Raw genomic sequence first — 26,771 nt, forward strand, 5'->3', positions numbered from 1 at the left:
AATATTACAAGTCTAAAATTAATGAGGCCATGCTCTAAGTATATATTATAATATTTTACCGTTTGTACAGATCGAGCAGCTAGGGCGATACACGCACTAATACTCTCCATCTTAAATTATTTTACCGTTTGTACAGATCGAGCATCTAGGGCGATATTGATTTTCCACGCACTAATACTCTCCATCTACATGACGTACTCCTTAATATTTACTCCATGATCACCCTTGCATGTATTGCGTTTAAGTTAATGATTAGAATTAGATCTACCTACATCTCTCATTAAAATTAATGTTGACGTTATACACCTCATTGCAATGGTCTCACTGCACTGCACTGCAGTCTTGGACAGAAACAAAACAAGGGCGGCTAATTTATGAGACACTGTACCTCTGAGTGGGGGTAAAGGTAGATAAAGGTACATGTATTAAACGGTACAGTAGGTCACATGCTAACTACTTCAATGTCATATGACCTGTGTATCAACTACATTGTTGCAAAAGCAGAGATCAAAAGGTACGTGTTGAAAGACACCAGGCAAGGTACGTACGTGTTGAGCTACCTGATATTCTTGTACATAAAGCAGCATATACACGCACTATTTACAGTGTTCTATAGCTAGATCTAGATCTAATTTTGCAATGGAAGTTTGCAATTGGCAACTAAGACAGTTAATGAAGTGTTCATGAACTTGTTGCTTATGCAATGCCTCAGATGTCTGGTCAGTCTGACAGAGATCATCCCACCCCTCACACCAACGCACCCACACATCGTCCCAGCTCCACTATGTCACGGCTGAGTGATCGCACCTCACCACCGCCCAACTCCACACCCTCACAACGCTCCACAACCTCACGAGGTAAATCACTCACAGAGTCTATACAATCATAGATAACCACTCCCACCCCCTCAGGGTTGAGTTTCTTGTCATCTCTAATGGGCACTCTGAGACGCTCTCACCCACGACAAGAATCACCTCCCCCTCCTCCAGAGGACCTCGGACTAAAGACACTACGACAGGTATGGCTGACTAAGGAATACTGAAGTGTAGAAAAGCACTACAGTGGAACCTCGGAACATAACATAAAGAATTCTAGTTTTAATTAATTTAGAGGACTCTCCTTTTGTGGGAGGTTAAAGTTTTCTATAGCTGTCAAGGTGTTACTCTCTGTCTCCAGCTGATTGAGGCCTGAATAGCACATTGAGAGCTCATTACGCCCACTGGCTTTGATAGCTCTCATTGGCTTGTTTTTAGCTTGTTCAGTTTTATTACTATAATGTTGTACAAGTACACTACTCTGTTTATGGCTTGTACTTTTAGTGTTGCTTGTACATGCACATGTCATTACCATAGTGGCTTGTGTCTGGGTTGCAGTCTGACATGCATGTACATGTACGCGTTTATAGTGTTTGTGCTATCACTCATTTTTTAAAAGGCACTGTACATTTGTTTCTTTTGTTAACTTCAACAGACATTTTGTAGATACATGTCATGTACAGTAGGTCTACTATTCCTATAATCTTCCTCAAAGGAACATAGAAGGTTTCAGCTATAGTGAAAGTCTTAAAGGTAGCTTGTCTATCTCTGAAATGTGTGAGTGTACAATCTCAGTACATATTTACTCCCACTACCGTATAGCGGGTAATTTTCATGGGGGGTAAAATATTCGTTATTTTCGTGGGCAAGCTGACCTCCACGAAATTTTTACGTAGGCGTGGCTTACCGGAATGCAGTGCAGGCAACGACATTAAACGAAATTTTTACGCACGAAAACCACCGTTTCTCGAGTTGAACGAATTTTTTACCCCACGAAAATTACCCGCTATACGGTATCTTGTGCAATCCACCCATGCATGCTATCACGTCACATGATCTTCTCACAGGTCTACAGTCAGTACAGAGATATTGACAACCCAGTGGACAAGGAGAAGCAACTGTACAAGATTCTCCCTCTATTTTGCAAGAACTGTGCTAAATACAGTGGACATGAACTGGTCTCGAAATTTCCTGAAGCGTTTGATTTTGCTGAGGGTGTGTCGCTACTGTTCGTACGTCATGTGACTCAACTGGCTCAAGCATCGAACCCAGCCAGGTACCACAGTCAGTGTGTGTGTGTGTGTGGTGTGTTTCTTCTGAAGATACATGTACAATAAATAGTTAACCTCAGCAGAGCTAAAACTACAGAGTGTCCACTCCTTTAGTTACGTGTACATCTTTAACAAGAATGTAGGCATTGTTTCTTTCTAGTGTTAACACTACATTGGTCATCATTGATTGCTTGAAAAGTTTGTATAGACTCTACGTACGAATTCAACAAATGCACTAAGTCTTGATTCTTCCTTGAACACACGAAATTACTTGATTTCTAGCCTAACATGTGGTAATTAAACTATAGGCCTAAGAAGTGGTTAGTCCCAACCACCACTAACCAGTACAGTTGCAGGTATAAATCCCTGATGCACTGACTCCATGTTGCACCCTTCCCTCTCCTTAATCTCTCCTAAAGGTCCGGAGTGTCCCTGCTCAAGTATTTTGAGACCCCTGATGATACAGACGCTGGTTGGAACAGTGGAGCGGGTATCACCATTCTCAAGGCTATACATATTCTAGCCAATGGGACAGAGGCGCTCGTGACCTCTATGACCTCTTGTAACCTGGCGTCAATACTCGTGAGGTGTCTGCAGCTGTTCATCAGTCTGCCTCCACAAGGTGTGTGTGTGTGTGTGTGTGTGGAGGGTGTGGGGAGTGTGGGTGTGAGTTTATAATTATACTTGCTACAATTTTTCAAGCGCCTGTGTACACTGGTACAACTGTTAACCAAACCAGTTAGCAGTGAGAACATGATGCATAGCTACACAGAAATACTTTTGCTTCTACACGTACATTAAGGCACCGGTGACATGTACAGCTTTGTCCATTACAATGTACCCTCAACATTGTCAACCCAGTACTCGGCTTTGACAAAATTGCGTAGTTTGTCCAGTTTACGTTTCTCTGTAAAGTACAATGTACGTTGTATTGTACATGTAATCTTTACTCGACCTCCTTCTGTATTTGTGCAGATTCTCGGAGTAGGTCTGGTAGTTTGTCTCGAACCAACACTCCCCCTAAACCGACAAATGACCAAGGAGCCACAGTCGAGCTACAACTGACAGGTGCAATGAGTGTTTACAGTACTTTACCCGGTATATAGTAGAATCCATCGTAATTGGGGATTTGCCATGTACTACCCCTGACAAATGGCCAACCACGATAATTATAAAGGTCAGGAACCCAAGTCCCAAATGAACAGGTTGTGTGCAACGCAACCCTTGAACTAATACCATGTCTTTATATGCTCATTGCTCACCCTTAGTGGCTATATACACACCACTCCTTACACTGTCACCCTCACACACCCCTCACACCACCTCCTCAAACACCCACACACCATACCTTCCTCACACACTACACCCTCCTCACAAACCACACCTTCCTCACACACCACCCCCTCCTCACAGACTCCCCGGAGACCTCCAAACGTAAGAACTTAGAGAGGCTCCTTCGGTCTGTGCTCACCTGTCTCCTACGCAATCCCCCGGCCGTTGAGGACTTGGTGAGATGTAGTGACGTGTCTCTGTTGTTTGGGGTGATCTCCCTGCCTTGCCCCGCCCACAACAAGATGTGGCGGAAGACGGCAGCCGAGTGTCTCATTACTATCTGCAGGTGAGGATCAATCTAAGTATGTACTGGAGTACTTGTTGATTAGTATGTATTGTGATAATTTTCTGCTGATCAATTTAAGTTTTGCCAATTCCGAATTGTGTGCATGCATAATGTTGTTGTGGTGATTGTGTGTAAGTTACGTCAATCCAATAGTATTCTCGTGCATTGTCATTGTTTGTTTTGAACTGCTGCATACCTTGTACGTACAATGTACATGTACAACATGTATATAGCAGTACTGCTAATAATAGAACAGTACTTAGGCTTTGTCTGATTCCCAGAACTAGAATGACCTTTAGTTGCTACTATTGTGGAGCAACTAAAACTGTCAAAACCCTGTACATGAAAAGACTGCTAATGTTTGTGTTGATGTCTGGGGTGACTCTTAAGATCTATGTATCTGGTACAAAATGTACTGCACATTTTGAAGTGGGACCTTTCCAGTTTGTTTATAAATACCTGTTCTTTGTTGTGGGATTAGATACACTGTAACTGTAAAACAATCTTCATAAACAGACATCATTGAAGGCCACGTACACAGTAGCTACTATGCAGTATACATGTACGTATACATGTACGTATCACACTGCTTGACATCCGCCAACACTGTGTGCAGTGTAGGTGTGCAGTACGTAGTATCCTGTATGTGTGGCGATGAGGACACCTATTTATTATCATGACACTCAACAAACTCCCAATTCTAGTACACAGAAATGAACCCCTACACCCGTATAGACACTTCCTTGATACCACACCACCCGCCCCATCCACACACACACACACACACACACACACACACACACACACACACACACACACCGCACTTACACCGCACTCACACACCTCACACACACCGCACTCACACACCGCACTTACACCGCACTCACACACCTCCCACACACCTCCCACACACCGCACTCACACCCCTCCCACAGACACAGTCTCTCTGGCGAGGTGATCAACTTCATCCACAAGACTGGGTGTATCATGTTCAGTGTACAGAACATAAAGACGTGTACGGAGACCCAACCCCCACTGGAGGTCGTGGAAATGTTCTCAACTCTATTCTGCTGTCTCAAGGACTCAGCGGATTTCTCACAGGTACATGTAATGACAACAGTTTAATTACATGTGTACCAATTAATGAAATTATGTATTCATTGATATTATTTCTGCAAAGTAGACGTAATGCGCTGCGTACATGTACATGTTGTATTTTATGCCATCTATTGTGAGTTACCCTGCAGCAGACGAGCAGTTATTGTAAAAAAATTTGCCTTCTAAACACATGCTAACTGCAGGAAGCTTTGGTTTTGTACGAAGAGGGTGGTGGTTGGTTACCTGCGTAAAGAGTGATCTCAATACTATTAGTCCTGTATTGTAGAAATGATGCTTACTCTATTATAGTAGGCAGAGAGTTCGTTAGTTGAGAGGTTGTTTGTACACAAACTGTGCTTCATGAGGAAGCAGTAGATGTAATGCCCTCTTATCTCTGCCTGCAGGTATTACTAGAGGACTTCTCCAATGGGAGTGGCTACAAGCTTCTCTACGACTACCTACTAAGACTGGACAGGTTTGCCACCATGCAGTTAGCCTCTGCATACATGTACTTGTGCATACTTGTGCTATACATTGTATACTTTACTACAGTGCTATTAATTTTATGTGTGTTTGTACAGTACTCCGGTACTATTTACAATTTGGGGATAAAATTACAAACCAGCACAGAGTTTTGCTACCTAGACGCCCAATTTCATGTACATACATTTGTACATGTACTGTGATTGTGCCAGTGGGAGGGGCCCTATCCTGGATTGTACTTGTCCTCTGTATGTTTTTGTCGCTCCTCGTACAAAATCCCCTATCTATAAATGCGATCTGCACACTGCACACTATATGTCTCTATGCCCTCAGGTGTGACAATGAGGAGAGCCGAGCAGCTGTCAAGAATCTGGTACTGCTCATTCAGAATCTGGTTTTTGCCGGGTTCCTCAGTCTGGAACCGGCTCTCTCGGACCCTGGCCCATTTCAAGATCGCACATTTTCCATTTCAATTCCATCTGGTGACGGTAAGTGCATGTGTTAACTAGTTATACATGTACAATGTAAATGTATCACGCATTAATTAATTATAATTTCTTATGCTAATTAAATCTTTCTACAATGTAGGTGTAAGTGTCAGAAACAGTGACGTGTTCCAAGTGCTCCAAGACGCATTCCTGAAATCTCATTCCAGTACGCTGGGTCTGGCGATCGTGAATGCTCTGGACTACATATTCAGAAAGGATCAGGCCAACTACTTCATTGTGCAGGACCACCACACACTGTCTATGTTCCTGGAGAAACTGGTGGAACGAAACGAAGATGTGCAAGTCAGTGGTGGTTTGCTCATTCCGATTGTTACTAATTATTTGTCATGTTTTTTTTCGTTATATCTAGGTACACTTACAAATGTACTGCACAGTTTAGCGTTATGTAAATTGTCACAATAATTATGAGCTACTGTAGCTGCTGTTCGATGAGCTTGTTAATTACTTGAAATTTATAGGGCCAACACTGAAAATGTAGTGATTTGTGTGTGCATGTCGAATATATCCTCTGGTGTCGCTTATGTTCATGCCTTGAGGGGCTGTATGCAGAGCTGCTAACATGTACTCCTCTACACTCTCCCCCCTCCCCCTCAGGCACACATGTTCGTACTACTGGAGTATGTTATGATGGAGCTGAACTACGTGGCCACTGCTGAACTGACCAGTATCGGGTTGCTACTGACAATGGACGAGTGAGTATCTTGTAGAGTCACAAGATGGACACAAGTCAAAACACAGCTCTAGAGAGTTTTTAGGGCCCATAAACGTGGCGTATAATAGAGGTAGACCTCCTGATTGGGTCACAATTAATAGACAGGTTTCATTGTAGAGAGTTATATCGCTCGATGATTGTAAAATATCGCTTAATACATCGCTCGATAAAATACCGCTTGGAAATGATCAACAATTTTGAAACAAACGGCTAACCATAGCCTTCAGCATTACTAAGTCAGTGCTACATACATAATGTATTTTTTCCTTAATGTTTTTGAAAACAATAATGGTAGATCATTACCCACTCTATATGTTCACAGGCTGTGATAGGTAAAGACATCACAGCTAAAAATGGTAATGTCTCCTGGAATATTGAGCTCAGCTAGCTAGCTAGCTAGTGAAATGTGTACTTTCTGCCACTTTTAGTTTCAAATCACATGCAGAGATCATCCGTACCTCCTCGCCCTGCACACGTACACGTACACGTATGTGTGCACTCACGGTTGTCAGAGCCGGAGTTACACATAACCACTATAGTACTTGACTCCACAACAACACACTACAACCTTGCAAGGTAACATACAAATTGATGTCATCACCTTCGCCCCCACAACTCTGAGCCAATATAATTACTCCCACCCTTGACAGGAATAACCTCGCCCTCTCTCTACCTGGGGACCTCAGACTAAAGACTTTGCGACAGGTATATTTACGACTGTAACAAGGCCATGTTCTGTCATTAATTAGATGCACACATTTCTTGGGGAGCATTATGCATCATATTAAATAATTCCGTGTTTGTGATCGGTTCATTGTGTGTCATAAGTATAGGATATAGTCTACCACACCTAAGAGGAGGATATATGGGGTTCACATCCTCCGAGTAGGTGTGGCATATCTGACTTATACCATGTGACCGCAGCACTATAAAAGACCTCCCCCTAGCAACAATTCAATCCACGATGCAGACTGCAAAAAAGAACAAGACTATGCCGGATTTTGCAGCCGTCAAAGTGCTAGTTGAGCACCTATAGATGCTCAAAAGCTTCCTTGGTCCAAGCGTTGACCATTCGACGTCCCTTACTGGAGTTGCAAGCTCTTCTTGGATAAAATATATCTAAACCGCGCCCGCATGGACACATGGAAGCTTAGCCATCTTGTTGGAGAGCACCTTCCGTGTTTTTGCCGTCGCTTTGAGTCTTAGTACCGTCAAGCATGGTTCTTTTCTCTTTGCTTACTGTCTTGAACAAATGAAAAAACAAAAAAACAACTTGAAAAACTGTGCATACCTGGGGCTGTATGTTAATATTCTATATATCCTACATCTGTTGACCAATGAGATCAATTAGTGGTGACGTAAGTGTGGTATAATTATGTATACTGTATTACTAGAATATTTTGCTGGTGAAGAACCTTTGCGAATGAGCCAAATCAGCATAAAATTTGACCTTTTGCGATCTAACTATTGCGTTCTGGCAAGGATCGTGTGTATTTACTAGTAATAATGCGGATTTTATTGATGCGAATTGATCAAAATTCGCAAATATTTGATGCTCGCAAAGCACTCTAGTAATACGGTATAGGCTAGGGCTTCAAGGAAAGAAGCTTAAGGTCATCTCGTGCAGCCGTTCACTACTGTATACTGCCATGCATATGTATAAAGCTTTGCACGAAATTCATTGTAGTTATAATTGTTGTCTGGCATAACAACTATTATTATGCTGTTATTTGTGCATGCATTTCCATTAAAGTTGCATTTCCATTATTAAGGGGACATTAAAGGGACATGCCATTTCTTGGTTATCAGTTGAACTTTGAGCCTATAATTATTGTAGAGAAATTTGCCTAGCCGGATAATCAAGGTTATCGAGGTACTGGTACTGATAAATTAAACTTTGATTTATCAGTGAGGTCACCAGTACCTAACTACACTGTTCCCTTTGAATACAGTAACTTCATGCATTAATTGTGGGACTGGTAAAGGATCCTTAAATGTAGCAAGCACTGAGGCCATATAAAACATCTAGTGAAATGCCTGACCTTTCATGGATAATTGCGTTGATAATCAGTATACATGTACATAATTTACCTCATCCCATCTGCTGTAAATAGGAGAGCCATGATTTACACTTTAATTATTTTTTAGCAAGGCCATTTCACATAAAGCAATGGAATATTAGCTCACCGTTAATTAGTGTGACGTCATCACGGCTAGGGTACATTTCTGCGCCATTTTTTAACCACTAACAATGAAAAGTACATAAACTTCTGCGCAAAAACCCAGTAAAAAAAGACATTCCAGTAAAGTTATAAGTTCTCAAGGCTGTTTTAGAGTTAATATGGAACGTGTAACGTGTAAGCCTGGTTATAACATGCAGTACTACAAAAGGACTATACCTTGATATATAAGTGAGTTGCACGGACTGAGTACAATTACTTGTAGTTTATTATGCACCGTTGTGTATGAATACTGAGATATTGTTGTAATGGCCTCAACTAAACTGCAGCGTAGTGCGGATGTTACTCGAGGGTAACTTCCTTTCCAATCCCTCTAACTCTTCAATCAATATGCTGTAAAAAAAATTCCATGTGGTGTGTGAGATATACTACACTTATCAGCCACCAATGGCAAGCCACTGTTATCAGTTGTATTTCCTAGCTTTACCAGAAGCCCAATAACTAGGGAGTTCCACATTTGTACAACAATTTTAGCAGCAGCTGATTATGTGTAATCAAGAGTTCATCAGGAAGTGATGTAATCCATGCAGCAAGTAGGCAGCAATACCTAGCTACCATCTTAGTGACCTTACCATACCAGGATATGGGTTACTTGTTTGGAGGTATCCTATATTCCTCACTCACCTACCTACACACGTGTGCTGTCTCCATGATAGAGTACTTGGCAACTAAACAGTTGAGCATTATGATCCTGGGAAAAATGAGATGCCATTTTTGATAATGCTAGCTTAATCAAAGGTTAGGACAATTGACCCTAATGAGTCCCACCCCCTTTAAATTACATGTCACCTGAATCCACATGTCAAAAGGTGTACCGTATAGCGGGTAATTTTTGTTGGTGCAAATTTTTGTATGAACTACCCATTTAAATTTTGTATTTTAAATATTCACAGCTCAGGATAGTGACGTACAGTAGCTCATCTGTTTCTGAGATAATTATATAACCTCAAAACGAAGTGTAGATTGATTCATAAATGCAGTATTTCATGATTCCCTCTCAATACCCCGTGCAGTCCACTATACTCCACGCTATCACTGACCTACATGCAGTCGATAATTATATGATGGATAACAGCATGAATTTGACGGAGTGCACGATGTCATATAACATCCTCCCCACGATGGTATATTCCTCCTAAAGTACTATACATCACAACATAGTAAAATGATGATCAATACATGTATAGTACAAAGAATGATGTGGTGTGTATCAGGGGCGGATCCAGGAAAAACAAAAGGGGGGGGGCTAGCTAGAAAGTGGCGAAGCCCCGTATGAGGGCGGCGGAGCCGCCCAGGGCAGCCTCGCCAGAGGCGAATTTTTTTGCAAGATTTGACCTTTGAACTTTTATATTAATACGTTGACCTCTGCACTTACTTTTAATACTATGGTGATACTGTACTGATCAGATGTACGTACGTACAGCTAGCTAGCTAGCTAGGTACGTCCAGCTAGCTACCCTAGATCCTTTATACTCCTAGTAGCTGTTGTCTAGCATCTCTCAAGTGATTTCAAGTGAGTCTACAGATGCATAATTGGTGGCAAAATTGTTGTAGAGTCAGACTACAACACATGGTAGTTTTTTCAAAAGGGGGGGGCTTCAGCCCCTCAAAATCACCCCTGGATCCGCCCCTGTGTATATAGGATGTAGTGTATATAGCCTTGATTTTCCAAGTATTTGCATTGACCTGAATTCCTATACATGCAATTATCAGCCACTATAGTGGGTGGTGTGTAAACAATCACTGAGCCATTGTTATCAGTGGTATACTTTTTGGTAAGAGAGGTATTTGCTTTTCACAACACCTGTTTACCAGAAGCCCAACTGCAAGGTCCCACATTGTATAGGCAGCAATAAAGGTCAAATTTATTGCCAGTGCTGCCACTAGGCCTTGCCCAATTATGCTAGCATAATTTTTAGACTAATAGGTGCGGTGGAGCATTGAGCATTATGCCAGCCTAATAGACAAAAAATATTAGCCTATTAGTCAATTTTTACCAAATGTTGGCAGAATATAGAAGCACTATATAGCCTCAATGCGTATGTGCATTGCAACAGTTGGGCTTCTGGTAAACAGGTGTTTGTGAAAAGATTATTAACACATGCACTGTTGGCTGATAAGTGCATGTCAATGCAAATAATTATTTGGAATCAAGGCTATACGCTACTAGACGGGCGTCACCGTCCTCCTTCAAGGAGCCAAGCCTATCTACAGTTTTGTTCTGGCCTGTTATGCAATAGCATTATGAATCTCAAAAGTCATATGAGTCTCATTATTTTTAAGTGTGTGCTAGCCAATAACAATGAATATCACTTGTGTTGGCCATGCCTCTCAGTCAATCCAACGTGTGCAAATTCACACGTGGTAAATTTAAGTGGCTGTGATCAAATACTGCAATCTGATTGGAGCCGGTGAAATTCCATCGGTAGAACAAAACTGTAGATAAGCTTGGGTCCTGTCCTCCTTCCGTATACAACGGTCGAGGGCGGCGACGCCCGTCTAATACACTACATCCTTTAACCTTTCAGTTCAGAAGAGTGCGTAGCAAAACTTGTCCATGGAGTGTTGCTACTCTACTTAGTAGTTAGCTCTGCACTAGAACGCTAGCTATTGGTAGCTGCAAGAGTGAGAAGAAAACTGCAAGGCTCTGCTGCATGGTGCAGCCACTAATTTTAGACTTGGACTTTTGGCATCGATCGTTTTTAACAACAATCATAGTTGATCATTACCCACTCCTTGAGTTTCTCCTATCATGATATAATGCGTGTATAGCTAAAATAGCTATAGTAGCTTTATGTTATGTAGCGTTGACACCTCCACCGAGGCATCAGCACCCGCGGTGCTTTCAGTTATTTAAATTGAGTTTAAATTTGAGGCTTCATGATTTCACTGCGTGCAACTCATAAATATTTTAATCTTGCAGATACGAAAGACAAGGAGCCAATTACCTCTGAATCTGCATGTCTAAGTACCTCCAAGTTCCCAGTCTTGTCTACTCAAGGTATTGCCCCAGGCCCTAATTATTATGCATGTACTCAAAACTTGAAACCTAACAGGTTGAACATGATTATGGGCATAATTACTAGCTGTTAGTATTGTCTAATTTGTCCATATATTCGTATTAAAACTATATGCATGTAGAAATTATTACCCGAGGCCGTGCCGCGGCCAGCGGGTATCACAGTAGTTGTCTGGTCTGTTCAATTGTTTCTTTGTGACATCTTAGTCTGCTGTACCTATAGTCACACCTGTTCTTGTTCTATGCATGCAGGTCTGCTACAGAAAACGAAATTATCGACTAGGCATGTATGTGCATTTCTGGTGGTAGTCTCCGCGATCCTAGGCCTGTATGTCACTGGCTTACCGGATTGAAAACTTATTGCAGAAGGTTTGTAGACTTATAGGTTGGCTATATAATTATAAGCAAGCATGCGCACTCCCTTTCATAATCAACTGTGCATGCATGCATGGCAAATTAATTACCGTGACTGCATGTGCATTGATAAGTCTGTAAAGTTTATTGCTTCTGCTTGATTCTGATGTGTAAAGAATAATTGAGAGTAGGAGTCGGTCAATGTCAATTTTTGGTAAAGATCAATTTCATTAAGTTTTGCATTAACGACGCCACCATAGCACAAACAATGCCTGAAGGTGAATAATATAATTATTCTCTGGATCAATTCAAGTCAGCAAGATAACACTGAGAGTCATTTAATAAATTATGTCGTCTTCTTAATTTTGTCTATAATTATGGAAGTTTACTAGCTATAATAATTATTATAACTATGTACAGGTCAGTATGGTATACTTATAGCCTCGATCCCAGGCCGAGTTTTCGCTTTTATAACGGCTAGGCGAACAACTGGGCCTGGTACTAGTTGTCTGCGCATGCGTCAAATTTTCATTGTATATTTGTGGTCGGCAAAAATATTTAATAAATCAATAATTGAAATTTGTACACAGAAAATGCACAGAGTGAGTACACAAAAGATGCACATAGGGAGCTGCTTCACAAAGGCCTGGGGAGTTGCCAGTTGTGCTGCAGCACAATTACAGTGACCCAGGGCAACTTCAGGATGATTGAATGCCTTCAAATTACGTTTCAAAAAGATTTAGCAGGCTGCTGGACTTCTCTGATTCTAGGCACCAACTCGTAACTCATTGCTTGAGAAAACGTAGATTCTCTTGATGTCTCTGAGCTACCCAGCAACGCTCGAATGAGCAGGTCATACTCCAGTCCTGTGTCTGTGAGTATAGGACAATATTAAAAGAAACCAAAGACGGTTAAACCCTTACCTCAAACTGTCCAGTCTCGTCCGTTAGTATAGCCAAGAGGAGCACTGTTGGGATAGCTGGATATTAGCCATTGCTCCTGTACAGAGAAGTAGACATTTTAAATACGTGTAGATCTATACATATTAAATTTCTCGGTTATAGTGTCATTGTCGACGAGCTGATGATGGCAGCACCAAGTTCTCTAGCTCACACTCTTCACTTGATCCACCATATTAATGATGAAACTATAGTCTACCTACATTCGATATTCTTGCCAAACATGAACAAGACTTGATAGCATAGCCGGCCATAGGACCCACACAAAAATATCTGACCTTAACAAGCTTGACAAAGCTTTATACCTTTTCCCTTGTTGTTCAGTCTTCAGAATAAGCTTCAGAGAAGAGAGAAGCTTCAGCTAAGAGCCATTCCAATCGATTCCAATAATGATAAAACGGGAACTGACTTCTAGTACACGATAGTACACGAATATAAATGTCACAAAAGTGAACGAGAATATCCATTCGTCAGAATCTGACGAACGATTGACGCATGCGCAGACAACTAGTACCAGGCCCAGTTGTTCGCCTAACCGTTATAAAAGCGAAAACTCGGCCTGGGATCGAGGCTAGGTATACTTATAACTTGGTCCCCGTGGGTGTTGCTACTCACAGGAAATATTAATCGGTCACCAATATCTTGTTCTATGCAGGTCTTGTACAGAAAATCCTATCAACCAGGCATGTACAATTTATTTATGCATCCTGGTTGCAATTGTGGGCTTCACGATCCTGTATAATTTTATTGCAAAAGGTTTGTAGGCTTAGCTTGCTATAATGTGATATGACACCTAAACTCTTATCAGCGCACTTCCTTTCATAATCAACGAATTACATGCATGCATCTGCATATAAATTAGGTGCATTCCTCAGTCTGTTTTATTGCATGGATGTGCAGGGATGTGCAAGGAGAGTTTCTATTTTGAACCTATCATTATTGCATTGAATGATGTCGACCTGAACAATAAGTGCACTTTGTAAATTTATTTTAAACTAAGATTAGAAGCAACTTTTTACAGACAATTCGGATCTGAACCTCATGCAGGTTCCGAATCTGCGACAGAGGGGATGCAGATGTTTTGTACCACCGAAAAAGAGGAGCTGGAGCAGGTTGACTCAGCTGATCCCTACAAGATCCCAACAGATACTCAGGGTGCATGGGTAGCACCATACCACTTGCTGTGGGATGTGAAGCAACTTCCCGATCTGAAAGTGCATTTTTTGAATCCTGACATTCTTGACAACGAACACTGGAAATGTGGGCATGCGGGTCCCTTAACAGTCGACATTATCCTGGCTTGGGCCGCTGTCTGGAATAGCCATGCTGATCACTACCCTAAAATTTCTAATTATGTAGCAAAAAGGAAAAAAGCTCATATCCGTGTGAAATTCACCAGTGACAGTGAGTATGTTCAGTCTCTATACACAGTACTGCAGTGTACTATAAATGTTCCTCATAACAACCACCACATGCATAATTAAGACAGCACAGCTCTAGGTATAACACTCATGTACTACAAAGAGGCATGAACATGTATGTACCTTGCATTTACAGAGAAAGTGTTCTCATGGTCAACGGTCGGACGATCGGCGTTGGATGTAGACAAAAATGAGCCGACAATGATGCTCAACTTGTTTGGCATGACGAAAGCTCTCCAGGGAAGCACGGTACGAATGGCTCCGTTCGATCAACACGCAGAAGCTCCCTCTGAACATCTCCTTTCATGAATTTGGTCATGCTCTAGGACTGTATCACGAGCATCAGCGATCCGACTTCTGGGATGTCTTGGAACCATTCACTATCGGAGAAAGTCGAATGAAGAGCGGAGATGGTGGACGTTGCGAGCCAGCTGTTAATGCTGTGTTCAGAGATAAGCTGAATGCACCACACTGGAGTCAAATATCCAGTTACGACCCAGACAGTATTATGCACTATTGGTGAGTTAATTGTACTATGCAGCCCTTGCAGTGCCAAACACACTCTTTAGATTCCTGTTTACTGAAGTAGCAGGGGCTATTATTTCTAAAAGCTAATAATTATCATGCAATAATAGCGGACCCTATAGCTATAATAAGGATCTGCTTGCATGGTTTCACAGTAAAAAATTGAGTATACGATTGAATGATGATCGACATTTATGTAGGTTTGACACGAAATGGTTGTTATTGAAGTATCAAAATCGTTCAAATGTGGCCAAGTATGTGAAAGATGAGCGAGAGAGGAAGGTGCTGTTTGGAGTACATGACCGTGACTACTCCAATGGGGAGTTGGCAGAAAATCCCTCCAAGCTAGACTATGAAACATTGAATAGGGCCTATGAAGTAATAAGGTATTATGAGCTCTTGATACAACTATACATGCATGAGCTTGTATCTTTAATTTTTTACCGGTAAATTGTTGATAGTGAGTGCCTGCACCATACACAAGGCATTTCGTTTGTCATTGTCAGGTCCCCAAGGTAGCCTCTCTCATTTATTAGCATAGTTGCCAGGAGTAACATGCACATAATAGACGGCTGTATAATCATTATTATTAATTTGTGAGTCAATAATTATTATAATACGCACTTCTTTGCATAATTGTAGCGGGCAAAAGGTGCCCCTAACTACAGCTGCTGCTGGTCCCCAAGGCACTTCCCAGCAAACAAAGCCTGAAGGTGAACAATTGCATGCATGAATGCTTAACTGAATCATTGGAAGAAATTTAGCATACTGGATTGTTTCAGAATCAGGAACTTATTATTGTCTGGATAATTGGCCTCCAACATAAGGCTATTGCATGCACTGTATAAAAAAAGCTTAGCTGCATGGTATGAATAGCTCTTCGTGTGTATGTATCTAAAATGACCCAATTAAATTGAGCTTTATGATTTGTATGACATCGTGCTTACGTGAATACTTTAGGATCATCATCAGATGAGTATTCAAGCAAACAATCTAACGTCATAGAAATTGAGAAACAATCAATTGTTTTAACTGAAGCGGATATTCTAACAATTTGCGAGGGTCTGAAAACTGCAAGCAATAATTGGTTAATTTTAGGATTGGCTCTCGGAGTGAAGTTATACGATTTAAAAAACATCGAAAGTAGATACCAAGATAACAGGCGCTGCCTAATGGAGATGATAATCAAGCTTCTTGAAATCGCTGACCCAAAACATCCAATCACCTGGCTCTACATATGTGAATGTCTAAGGAGTATTGATCGTAAAGATGTAGCCAATCTATTATGTGGCTAGATCTAGTACATGTATATATGAAATGAAATTGTAGTGCCATTGGGTATTTACCTGTTTACATAGCATGTACAGCTTATTTTTCCTTCTTGTACTGAGTTATGTGCATGTACATGATCACAGCATGCAGGGGGTTGATGGATTAAATATGTTGGCATAACTTTTTTTTTTGAACACACAATCATTTACACAATTTTTTGGTATGATAATTATATGCTGGCATAATGGGCACCTTTGCATGCATGCATAACACTAGCCTCGTTCCTAGGCCAATTTGTCTCCAATTTAATGCTAGGTCATAATAGTTACAAGAATAAAATTAATAGGCAGGTTTTGGATATACAGGTCAGTACAAAGTTTGATCTAATAGGCCTTGCTGCATGGTGATAACCATACCAAACTGTTATAGTGTGTATCTGTTGGGCATGGCATCATTCCATACATGGTATATATAATATATCTGTCAAGATGTGAGATAGTGACAAACACTCCCATGCATGCACATAATAGTTGTATGAGCCTGTTGGCTGTTTTATAATTAGTCATGTGGCTATTTTGATGTCAAACTTGCAATTGTGTGGTGAATTTTGTGCTTTGAATTCTCTTGTATAATTTATAGGCAATTGAATAGTACTTTGAGCATAATCCACCAAACGTACAGGCCAGGGGTGCTGGCAAAAAATCCATGGAAACATCGAACATGGCCTATCTATATAATTATAGAAGGTGAATTTTAACTACCGTATATGCAAATGAGGGCAGACTAATTAATGTGAAAATTAAAACAAGAAAACTTTTGCACGTGCAAAGCTTGGTGGTTCATGAGTGTGGTTACTTGGCATTGAATATGAATACAACAGCGAACATTCAGAAGGCTCTCGAGCCATTATACATTTTCCAGTCGGATCTCAAATGAGAATCCATTATAACCTAAAGCCTACAAGAAACTAGGACTATACTGCTGAACAGATTCTTTTCATCATAAAACTCGCGATCGGGGTTGAAACTAAAAGGCAACTTTATACTCTTGGATCGCAACTGTGGGCCAATGTTCAAGATCAAAGATATCATCATGATCATCCCTGGAGAAATATACAGTAGAGCCACAAAGTTCAACGTCTATCACTGCTAACCTACAAGGAAAGACTCTCGTGTACATTAAGTGATTTGGCCGACATAATGTTCTACATAAACTCATATAAAAATCGAATAACGGCCGCGGCTATTTTTTTTACTGTACCGTATAGCGTGTAATTTTCGTGGGGGTAAAATATTCGTGGTTTTCTGACCACGAATATTTTACCCACGAATGAAGCGACCTTGCCTACCTTTACCTGGCAGTGCAAGCAGCAACCACGAAAATATTACCCCACGAAATGTCTCAATATTGCTGAACCACGAATATTTTGTCCCCCGAAAAATACCCGCTATACGGTATATTATTATTATACACATTCTGACAATTATTGCTTAAATCACACGTATATTCCTCAAACGTTTTCTTTTTTTTTCAAGAACTCAAGTATACACACACGTATACACACAGTACAGCAACAAAGTAGAAAATGTTGATAATAAATAAAACAGTTAGTTACGTTCTAGGTGTCCCTCTGCAACCTGGACCTCGATTGGCTCAAGAAGTACATCTTTAGTTGGTCTGTTTCTTGATGACCTGGCACCCCTAATTGCCATAATGGATGCCCTCAGTAGAGCCAAGCTCAACTGGCATCGTATCCACCCTATCATTGTATTGTAGGGTACATCTCTTTTCTCACTGAACATCGACGACAGTCTCTTGTAGAATGTTGTTGCAGCTCTTCCCATGCCTCCAGTAGACGAGAGGACTAGTGGTGTGAAAGTTGAGTGTTCCACTTCCTGAATACGCTGTTCATAGTGGCGTTTCTTTTCTAGCTCATGTCGTCTGTATGTAGATGTTTGCTGATTCGATTGGGCGCTTGGGTTAAACACCCTTACGTCAAAGAGTGCCTTTTCGAATCTGCCTCCCCAGAAGCCACATGCAATGTCAAGTCTTGATTGTTCTGCATACTTCCGTCAGCAGGGAGGCAGTAATGTCCCTTGTTTCTATAAATTGATGGGTATCCTCCAGTTGGACACGACGCTTTGTGAGACATTTCTATTACAATTATCTGCGTAATTTTGGCTCTGAAAATCCTTGCATGCATGCACCTTCCACTGTGCCAATACAACAAAAATTAATGTTGCAACACGTACGCTGGTCCATAATTAAACATGTTTCTGCAGACTTGCCCTCAGCATTATCATTGTCAGATCGAACTACGCAGTGGTGAAAGTAACTTTCATCCAGTCCCCAGGCTATACTTTTGTATAAGCTCTCCACAGAGCATGCACTACAGTATGGTGGTCAGAATATGCAGTGAGTCGAGTACAATGTAAAAAAGTTCGCAAGTAATCACGGTTGGACTATATACATATAGCAATAATTCAATGATGTGTGCACTTCAGACGGAATCAGACCTTAGCTATATTCTTACGATAAATAATAATATATAATTTTGTTGCATATCTGTATATACACAATTGCCTTTTAGTATACCGGAACTATACAAAAATCTCATCATTGTTCCAAATTTGCAGAAGCATAAATTCAAGGTTCAGGTAAATCAGCAAAAACCACAAAATCAGTGCTCAAAATTTGATACGGTAGTAAAGTTGTCGTAAGATATAATCCTGTTCTCTGTAAATTATATAATTAATTGCACATAATAAAGGTGTGCTACCGTCCATGCAGGCTCATTTGTAGTAAAATTATCTGTTGGTCTAATTGTTCACGCTCAATGTACCTTACTTTAATTAGAACCTTATTAACACCTTGTGTTATGACTATTACTACCATTATATCATACTCTTTTCTAACAATTCTCGTTGTTAGTGCTCCACTTAATTCCTCAATTTGTTTTTGTGTGAGCCTCTGGGCGCTCCACGTATTTAAGGTTTTTACTCCTCGATCTAAGAATTTGTTAAGCTACACGGTGAAGTCAATTTGTCTGTAACAAACTGTTGTTGCCAAGATAAGAGCTCAACACTAATACTATATGCGTCCACGTCTTTCAGGACCTGCGAAGTTTCAAAGCCTACATGTTCACTAGAATCCATTTTGCTCCTCCTCAATCAACCACCATCGGCCATCGCCACGACAAATCACGAATAGCTATAGGACTCGCTTTGCTCGGAATCATCAGAAGGAGTACCTCTGATAAGAAAGGTAGTGGTTAGCCTCGAATCCAGGCCGATTAAAGTACGTATTTTAATCGGCCTGGTCTCGAGGCTGGGTAGTGGTTAGTTCACTGAAATTGTGGTGTTGTGCAGCAATTTACAGTGTATACGCTAATTAATAGATGTACTGCATGGGTATATGCTTTTAACTATGATCTATACACATTGTAAGCAAATTATCTCCCTCAAAAACACTATAATAAATAATTGTGTGATGTTTGAGTTGACTGAGAATTGTTTGAGGTGCTGTGTGTTGTTTAATTTGTCGGCAGTGTATTGTATTTCAAAAATAGGATCTTAATTAAGACTAGATCTACTATACTGCAGAGAGGAGTTATTCAATCCAGGCTACATGTATTAAACTGCTGTTGGTGCATGCAATGCATAGATAGAGTGCATGTACATGTGTAGAAATGCTCCAGAGCTGAGCCGCCCCCACAACACAGAGGTCAAAGTTCATGGATACTTTCTCTTGTTAGGGTAATTATGATAAAGGCTAGTATGGCTAGGCTAGATAAAGGTCTATGTAGACTCTACCATTTAATATGCATTATGCTATGCCAGTGACTAATCTAGATCCAGCTATCTATATTTTGAGGAAGCAATATGTGAGTTACACTGGTACATAGTCTTGATAGAAGATGTCTAGTATACCGTAAAAACTCGATTTATTACGTTTTGCAAAAGTAAAGTTTTAATGTACACACAAAAAAAGTTATATGGGCGAATGTTAGAGGGTCGCCTTAAATCGAGGTTTTACGATAGTATATTAAAAAATCATTGTAAAATTATGTGATCTAGGCTATAATGTACTGTTTTAGCATATAGCGCATGTGCATAAGTGTTTAATTTGTCGGCAGTGTATTGCCGATATTTATTACCGGACCTCTATTAATTAAGACGACACCTTCCGGTTCTCGTTAGAGGTTGAAAAATTAGTAAAACTTGGTGTCACATGATTTATAATTTATATTAGATATTTTTGTTGCTTCTGGAGGTAACTCTACTCAATCTACTTGCCTTGATTTCTAGCCACTTAAAACGTGTATTTTCCAGTGGGCTAGAATCGAGGCTAAGGTGTGGTTACATTTACCTCCATTTAGGATGCGACATTAAAAAATAATTTCTGTAAGTGATTATATGAATAATATTTTCATATGAAGACACTTGTGTACATGTATTACAGTGGAACCTCTGCATGTTAACAACCACCTCCGAATAAAGGCCGGTTGCTATAATTATAACGGCCAGGCACCCAGGTCCCAAATGAACAGTTTGTGTACAAAACAATCTCTCAACAAAGACCACCTCTGTATAAAGGTCAAAACATTGTTCCCCAAAGGTGTCCGTTATGATGCGATAGATAGATAGATAAATTTTCATTAGAATAGGAATGCTACATCCACCATAACGGTAGGTTTTCATGTTAAGGAGGGGTTCCACTGTATGATAATTACTGTTGCCAGAAGATAGAATAGCTTTTATTCTCTCCAATACAGTGAGTCTTGTGAGCTCTCTTCGTTTTCTTTGTAGTGACCATTGTATTGATGAGCGAGGTGTTGAGCAGTTTATTAATAATAAATGCGGTACACACACACCTGTGGTGCTCCTTGGGTTAAGAATGACAGATAGACTAAATTGTATGACATTTGTTTACATTTGTTTCCAAAGGAAGCCTATAAAGACGTTCCTATGGTTTGATCTAAAAGTCGACTTCACTGCTCGAGTATACATGTATAGCTACATTTTTCTTCGGTTCAGTCGCACTGTCTTTGAGTTTTTGACATTATTATTATTATACCAGCCCTGAACATTCCTGTACATTTTGATTTACTAGAAAACGATGGCTGCACTCACACTCGACGATTTGATTCAGGAAACTAAAGTAACAGACGCTCAATTGGGACTGAAATGTACTGTAAAGCACTTGAAGGAACTTGCACCATCTGTCGGAAACTACCCCAAATTTGCCTCTGCATTCAACTTGACTGGTGGTGACCTATCTAATATTGAAACTGATCTCAAATTGTCATACACCTCAAAAACGGAGCAAGTGTTTCTATGGTGGAGTAAAAATACCAAGAGTTCGACCTATTTGACGTTTGTGGAAACATGCCTCAACCTCAAGGAAGGCGGCTTAGCACGTGAAATGTGCATACTCTGTCAAGGTATGCCACTGTGTGTCTGCTAGCTCTCTTATAATAGTTTGAGTTGTTGATAGAGAGTCTATGTATTATACATCTATAGTTCTCTATAGCTGTATATACGCACAAACAATAATTATATAGACTTTCTTCCATGCTTTTAAGAGGTAAAGGTCAACTTCAACAAGCAGAAGTTTAGTCATTAAAGTAGAACCTTTAAATTTGAGGCTTCAATTCAGAATAAATACTAAAGCTCATAATTAAATTTAATCTTTGCATGAGTTGTTGATAGAGTCTACATCTAACTCTACACACACTAAATATTGTGTTTAGATATCAGTATCCATCTGGACCAAATACTTTCTTCCATGCATGCATGCTTTTAAAGGTCAACTTCAACAAGCAGAAGTTTATTATGCCTCGGTGCGCTAGTGTGTTTGTGTGTCTGTCTGTCTGTGTAGGCTGCTACAGCTACTCAAGGATCAATGAAGTTCAAGTAAGAGTTTTTATAGGCTTCTAGTCATGTTTTCTTGGACGTGGATTTGCAAAATAAGGCTTTGTTTTCAAGTTGTGCCTACTTGGAATGCCGTTGCAACCTTTCACCTTTCAGTTCAGAAGAGTGCATAGCAAAACTTGTCCATGGAGTGTTGCTACTCTACTTAGTAGTTAGCTCTGCACTAGAACGCTAGCTATCGGTAGCTGCAAGAGTGAGAAGAAAACTGCAAGGCTCTGCTGGTGCAGCCATTCATTTTTAGACTTGGACTTTTGGCATCGATCGTTTTTAACAACAATCATAGGTGATCATTACCCACTCCTTGAGTTTCTCCCATCATGATATAATGTGTGTATAGCTAAAATAGCTATAGTAGCTTTATGTTATGTAGCGTTGACACCTCCACCGAGGCATCAGCACCCACGGTGCTTTCAGTTATTTAAATTGAGTTTAAATTTGAGGCTTCATGATTTCACAGTAAATACTGCGTGCAACTCATAATCTTGCAGATACAAAAGACAAGGAGCCAATTACCTCTGAATCTGCATGTCTAAGTACCTCCAAGTTCCCAGTCCTGTCTACTCAAGGTATTGCCCCTAATTATTATGCATATACTCAAAACAATAATTTGTTGAAACGTAACAGGTTGAACAATTATGGACATAATTACTAGCTGTTAGTATTGTCTCATTTGTCAATTCGTATTAAAACTATATTCATGTAGACATTATTACCCGAGGCCATGCCGTGGCCAGCGGGTATCATAGTAGTTGTCTGGTCTGTTTAATTGTTTCTTTGTGACATCTGAGTCTGCTGTACCTAGTCACATCTGTTCTTGTTCTATGTATGCAGGTCTGCTACAGAAAACGAAATTATCGACTAGGCATGTATGTGCATTTCTGGTGGTAGTCTCCGCGATCCTAGGCCTGTATGTCACTGGCTTACCGGATTGGAATACAATAAAACTTATTGCAGAAGGTTTGTAGACTTATAGGTTGGCTATAAGAATGATATGTACATAATTACGTCATCTATACTATATAAAATTATAGTCTGTATATAATTATAAGCATGCATGCGCACTCCCTTTCATAATCAACTGTGTATGCATGCATGGTAAATTAATTACCGTGACTGCATATACATTGATCAGTCTGTAAAGTATATTGTTTTTGCTTGATCCTGATAATTATATGCTTAGCATAATAGGTGTGTAAAGAATAATTGAGAGTAGGAGTCAACGCCAATTTTTGGTAAAGATCAGTTTTGCATTAACGACGTCACCATGGCACAAACAATGCCTGAAGGTGAATATTATATTCTCTGGATCAATTCAAGTCAGCAAGATAACACTGAGAGTTATTTAATAAATTATGTCGTCTTCTTAATTTTGTTTATAATTATGGGGAATAATTGGATTTTGTATGGAACCCTTTTCAAGAATGGGGGGGGAAAAATTATCGGACCTAATGTCTGCCCGAACAATACACTTCGTAACTGAGAATGGGGTACAAGTAATTTGGATCTGTACTTACAGATTCACCCTTTGCATCTGCAAGCACCTCTCCACAAGCTTCACAGCCTCCCGAGGTACCTGACTGTATAAGATTGCTAAGTGAATGTTGAGATTCCCTACTGATCAGCGATGGATCAGATATTTTGTGTACACTCTATAGCTACATGTATAGAGCATTCATGCTCAATATAATTATATCCACGTGCATGCATGAATACTAGTTTCATATTCAACTCTGCATGGTGGTACACAAAATAATAATACACATGCATGTGCAGACAGAGGGGATGCAGATGTTTTGTACCACTGACAAAGAGGAGCTGGAACATGTTGACTCAGCTGATCCCTACAAGATCCCAACAGATACTCAGGGTGCATGGGTAGCACCACACCACTTGCTGTGGGATGTGAAGCAACTTCCCGATCTGAAAGTGTATTTTTTGAATCCGGAAATTCTTGAGGATGAGCACTGGAAATGTGGGCATGCGGGTCCCTTAACAGTCGACATTATCCTGGCTTGGGCCGCTGTCTGGAATAGCCATGCTGATCACTACCCTAAAATTTCTAATTATGTAGCAAAAAGGGAAAAAGCTCATATCCGGGTGATATTTAAGAAGGACAGTGAGTATGCTTATGCAGTTGTATCAAGCTAGAAATTAAGTGAGATATTATTTTATCACCACCTTTGAAGCATGCAGTTCTATAATTATAAAACCCGACTATAGACTACCTATCGATACACCATTTCAGGCACAAACATGAGTCACATGTTCTTTTCTTGTACATGCATGCAGAGAAGGTGATCTCATCGTCAAAGGTCGGACGTTCGGCATTAGATGTTGACACGAATGAGCCGACAATGGTGCTCAACTTGTATCGCATGACAAAAGCTCTCCAGAGAAGCATTGTGATTCATGAATTTGGCCATGCTCTAGGACTGTATCATGAGCATCAGCGATCCGACTTCTGGGATGTGCTGGAATCAAAAGACAAGGACAACCAGTATCGATTCATTATTGGGATAGATCAAATGAAAACTGGAGATGGTGGTAATTGCAATCCAGCTGTTGATGCTGTGTTCAGAGATGATAATGCGCCACTCGAAAGTCAAAAATCCAGTTACGACCCAGACAGCATTATGCACTATTGGTGAGTTAACTATAAATTATGGTTATTTGGGGCAATCCGCATAATGATAGCAGCTGTTACAAAACTAACAGTAATTTGTATAATAATAAATTTTAGCAGACCGTATATTCAATGGTTTCATGTAAATGGTGTACAGTGTATAACAATTAACGAATGATCAATCCCAATGTATAGGTTTGACACAAACTGGTTGTTAAAGAAGTATCGAAAGCGTTCAAGTGTGGCTAAACATGTGGAAGATGAGCGAGAGAGAAAGGTGTTGTTGGGAGTTCATGACCGTGACTACCACAATGGGCAGCTGGCAGAAAATCCCTCCAAGCTAGACTATGAAACATTGAATAGGGCTTATGAAGTAATAAGGTATTATGAGCTCTTGACACAATTATACATGTATGCACAATACTTTCGATTTTACTGGTCAATTTTTGAGAGTGAGCTGTCATTGTCAGGTCCCCAAGGTGTGTTCCGCCAATTATCTTCCCTCTCATTTGTTACGCTCAGCCAATACTTGCCCGTATTTTCGTCACAACAAACTTTACACTCTTCACTGTCACTGCATGCAGACTCATGCTAATCCATGAATACATAATTATGGTTAGCCGGTTTAAAATTGTTGATCATTAATCCAACTGCAGGTGGTATTTTATCGAGCAATGTATTATAATGATTAAGCGATGTAACTCTATATATTTATGCAGAGATCCAACTCTATACATTCAGCAATGGTAAGGTCATTCATCGAGCGATGAATAGGGTTAGCCCGCGGCCTTTAATCAAAGTACGCATGCCATTATTTCAGTCATGAATGTTTCTCTGTCTATTCATGTATACTTTGTTAAAGGCTACGGTATACAGTAACCTTTGAACCCTACACTCGTATTCGTCACGCGATGCATGACCTATCGTCACTGTATGTATAGAGTTGCGTCCCTGGATAAATATAGAGTTACATCGCTCGATAATTGTATTACATTGTTCGATAAAATACCGCCTGTAGTTGTAAATGATCACATGCAATTTTGAAACAAATGGCTCTCCATAAATTCATGTACATATTTATAGTGCCATAAATACATGTACATAATTATTTATACTGCTAATAGAGGGCTGTAATAATGGTCATATGTATTATAATTATGTGAGTCAATATAATAATTTGCAATGTATAGCGGGCAAAGGTTGCCCATAACTACAGTTGCTGATGGCCCTCCAGGCATTTCCCAGAAAACAAAGCCTGAAGGTGAACACGTTGCATTATTATTTAGAATCAGGCGCTGGTTATTATTGTTATCAGTGTTGTACTCCAACATAATAAGCCTGCCATGCTTACAAATTTAATTATTATGTCCTGTTTTGAACTTAGACATGACATTGTACTAACGTGTTACTTATACTTATAGGATCATCAATAGGATCATCATCAGAAGAGTATTCCAGCAAACACCCGAAAGTGGTAGAAACTGTGAAACAATCAGTTGTTTTGAATGAAACGGATATTTTAACAATTTGTGAGAAGCTGAAGAGTGCTCGCAAAGATTGGTTCGATTTGGGAGCGGCATTTGGACTGAAGTATTCACGGTTGAAAGACATTGAAGACCTATACCCTGATAATAAGCGCCGCCTAAGGGAGATGATAAGCAAGCGTCTTGAAGGCGCTGATTCAGATAATCCAGTCACATGGCCCTACATCTGCGAATGTCTAAGAAGTCCTACTGTTGAGCGTAAAGATGTAGCTAATCAACTTGTAGCAATAGGACTATGTGGCTAGTATGAAAATGAAATTGTGGTGCTAGTTTTATATATAATTAATTATATTACCCGTTTTTCGTATTTTTCTCTGCTTGTCAACTTTGTACTGAGTTACGTGTATACTTGTATGTTGCATGCGTGCAGATAAA

General features: G+C 40.1%; 2 protein-coding genes and 1 long non-coding RNA gene across 10 annotated transcripts; 2 read left to right on the top strand and 1 right to left on the bottom strand.

Moving 5' to 3' along the window:
- Positions 1-435: 435 nt before the first annotated feature.
- Positions 436-16,490, top strand: LOC135335757 (WD repeat and FYVE domain-containing protein 3-like). 6 transcript variants are annotated; one of them, XM_064531327.1, is made up of 23 exons: positions 436-514; positions 713-857; positions 912-1,018; positions 1,883-2,091; positions 2,506-2,708; positions 3,062-3,154; positions 3,500-3,704; positions 4,640-4,805; positions 5,207-5,277; positions 5,619-5,773; positions 5,874-6,076; positions 6,389-6,486; positions 6,952-7,082; positions 7,157-7,211; positions 9,760-9,870; positions 11,670-11,747; positions 12,018-12,134; positions 13,734-13,834; positions 14,126-14,482; positions 14,636-15,018; positions 15,225-15,410; positions 15,667-15,737; positions 15,985-16,490. In XM_064531327.1, exons 2-13 carry the CDS (start codon positions 713-715, stop codon positions 7,034-7,036), a joined length of 1,740 nt encoding a protein of 579 aa, XP_064387397.1. In that variant the 5' UTR covers positions 436-514; the 3' UTR covers positions 7,037-7,082; positions 7,157-7,211; positions 9,760-9,870; positions 11,670-11,747; positions 12,018-12,134; positions 13,734-13,834; positions 14,126-14,482; positions 14,636-15,018; positions 15,225-15,410; positions 15,667-15,737; positions 15,985-16,490. The 6 variants fall into 6 exon arrangements, with proteins under 6 accessions (XP_064387397.1, XP_064387417.1, XP_064387373.1 ...); XM_064531347.1 differs by lacking the exon at positions 9,760-9,870 and adding an exon at positions 6,829-6,862 and having other exon boundaries at positions 449-540; XM_064531303.1 differs by having other exon boundaries at positions 449-540.
- On the bottom strand, positions 12,658-13,738 carry LOC135337490 (uncharacterized). The gene is made up of 2 exons (XR_010395150.1): positions 13,043-13,738; positions 12,658-12,991 (listed from the first exon to the last, which is right to left on the bottom strand). It is a non-coding gene; the product is annotated as an uncharacterized LOC135337490 (long non-coding RNA).
- A 3,255-nt stretch (positions 16,491-19,745) lies between the features above and the next one.
- Positions 19,746-26,740, top strand: LOC135335587 (uncharacterized). 3 transcript variants are annotated; one of them, XM_064531128.1, is made up of 10 exons: positions 19,746-20,179; positions 21,376-21,739; positions 22,718-22,795; positions 23,061-23,186; positions 23,746-23,798; positions 24,003-24,345; positions 24,519-24,873; positions 25,048-25,233; positions 26,043-26,113; positions 26,274-26,740. In XM_064531128.1, exons 2-10 carry the CDS (start codon positions 21,415-21,417, stop codon positions 26,639-26,641), a joined length of 1,905 nt encoding a protein of 634 aa, XP_064387198.1. In that variant the 5' UTR covers positions 19,746-20,179; positions 21,376-21,414; the 3' UTR covers positions 26,642-26,740. The 3 variants fall into 3 exon arrangements, with proteins under 3 accessions (XP_064387198.1, XP_064387206.1, XP_064387189.1); XM_064531119.1 differs by having other exon boundaries at positions 19,752-20,179; positions 21,409-21,739; XM_064531136.1 differs by lacking the exon at positions 26,043-26,113 and having other exon boundaries at positions 19,751-20,179; positions 21,409-21,739; positions 26,274-26,503.
- Positions 26,741-26,771: the final 31 nt, after the last annotated feature.

Source organism: Halichondria panicea, chromosome 1, assembly GCF_963675165.1.
Source record: "Halichondria panicea chromosome 1, odHalPani1.1, whole genome shotgun sequence".
NCBI classification, from domain to species: domain Eukaryota; kingdom Metazoa; phylum Porifera; class Demospongiae; order Suberitida; family Halichondriidae; genus Halichondria; species Halichondria panicea.

Coding starts and splice junctions, on each gene's coding strand:
- LOC135335587 (XM_064531119.1), top strand. CDS start 20,117: ATGCATTATGCTATGCCAGTGACTAATCTAGATCCAGCTATCTATATT. Junction 23,187..23,745: donor AATAAAACTTATTGCAGAAG/GTTTGTAGACTT, acceptor CTGTACTTACAG/ATTCACCCTTTGCATCTGCA. Junction 23,799..24,002: donor AAGCTTCACAGCCTCCCGAG/GTACCTGACTGT, acceptor ATGCATGTGCAG/ACAGAGGGGATGCAGATGTT.
- LOC135335757 (XM_064531327.1), top strand. CDS start 713: ATGTCTGGTCAGTCTGACAGAGATCATCCCACCCCTCACACCAACGCA. Junction 858..911: donor ACGCTCCACAACCTCACGAG/GTAAATCACTCA, acceptor CCACCCCCTCAG/GGTTGAGTTTCTTGTCATCT. Junction 6,487..6,951: donor TTGCTACTGACAATGGACGA/GTGAGTATCTTG, acceptor AATCACATGCAG/AGATCATCCGTACCTCCTCG.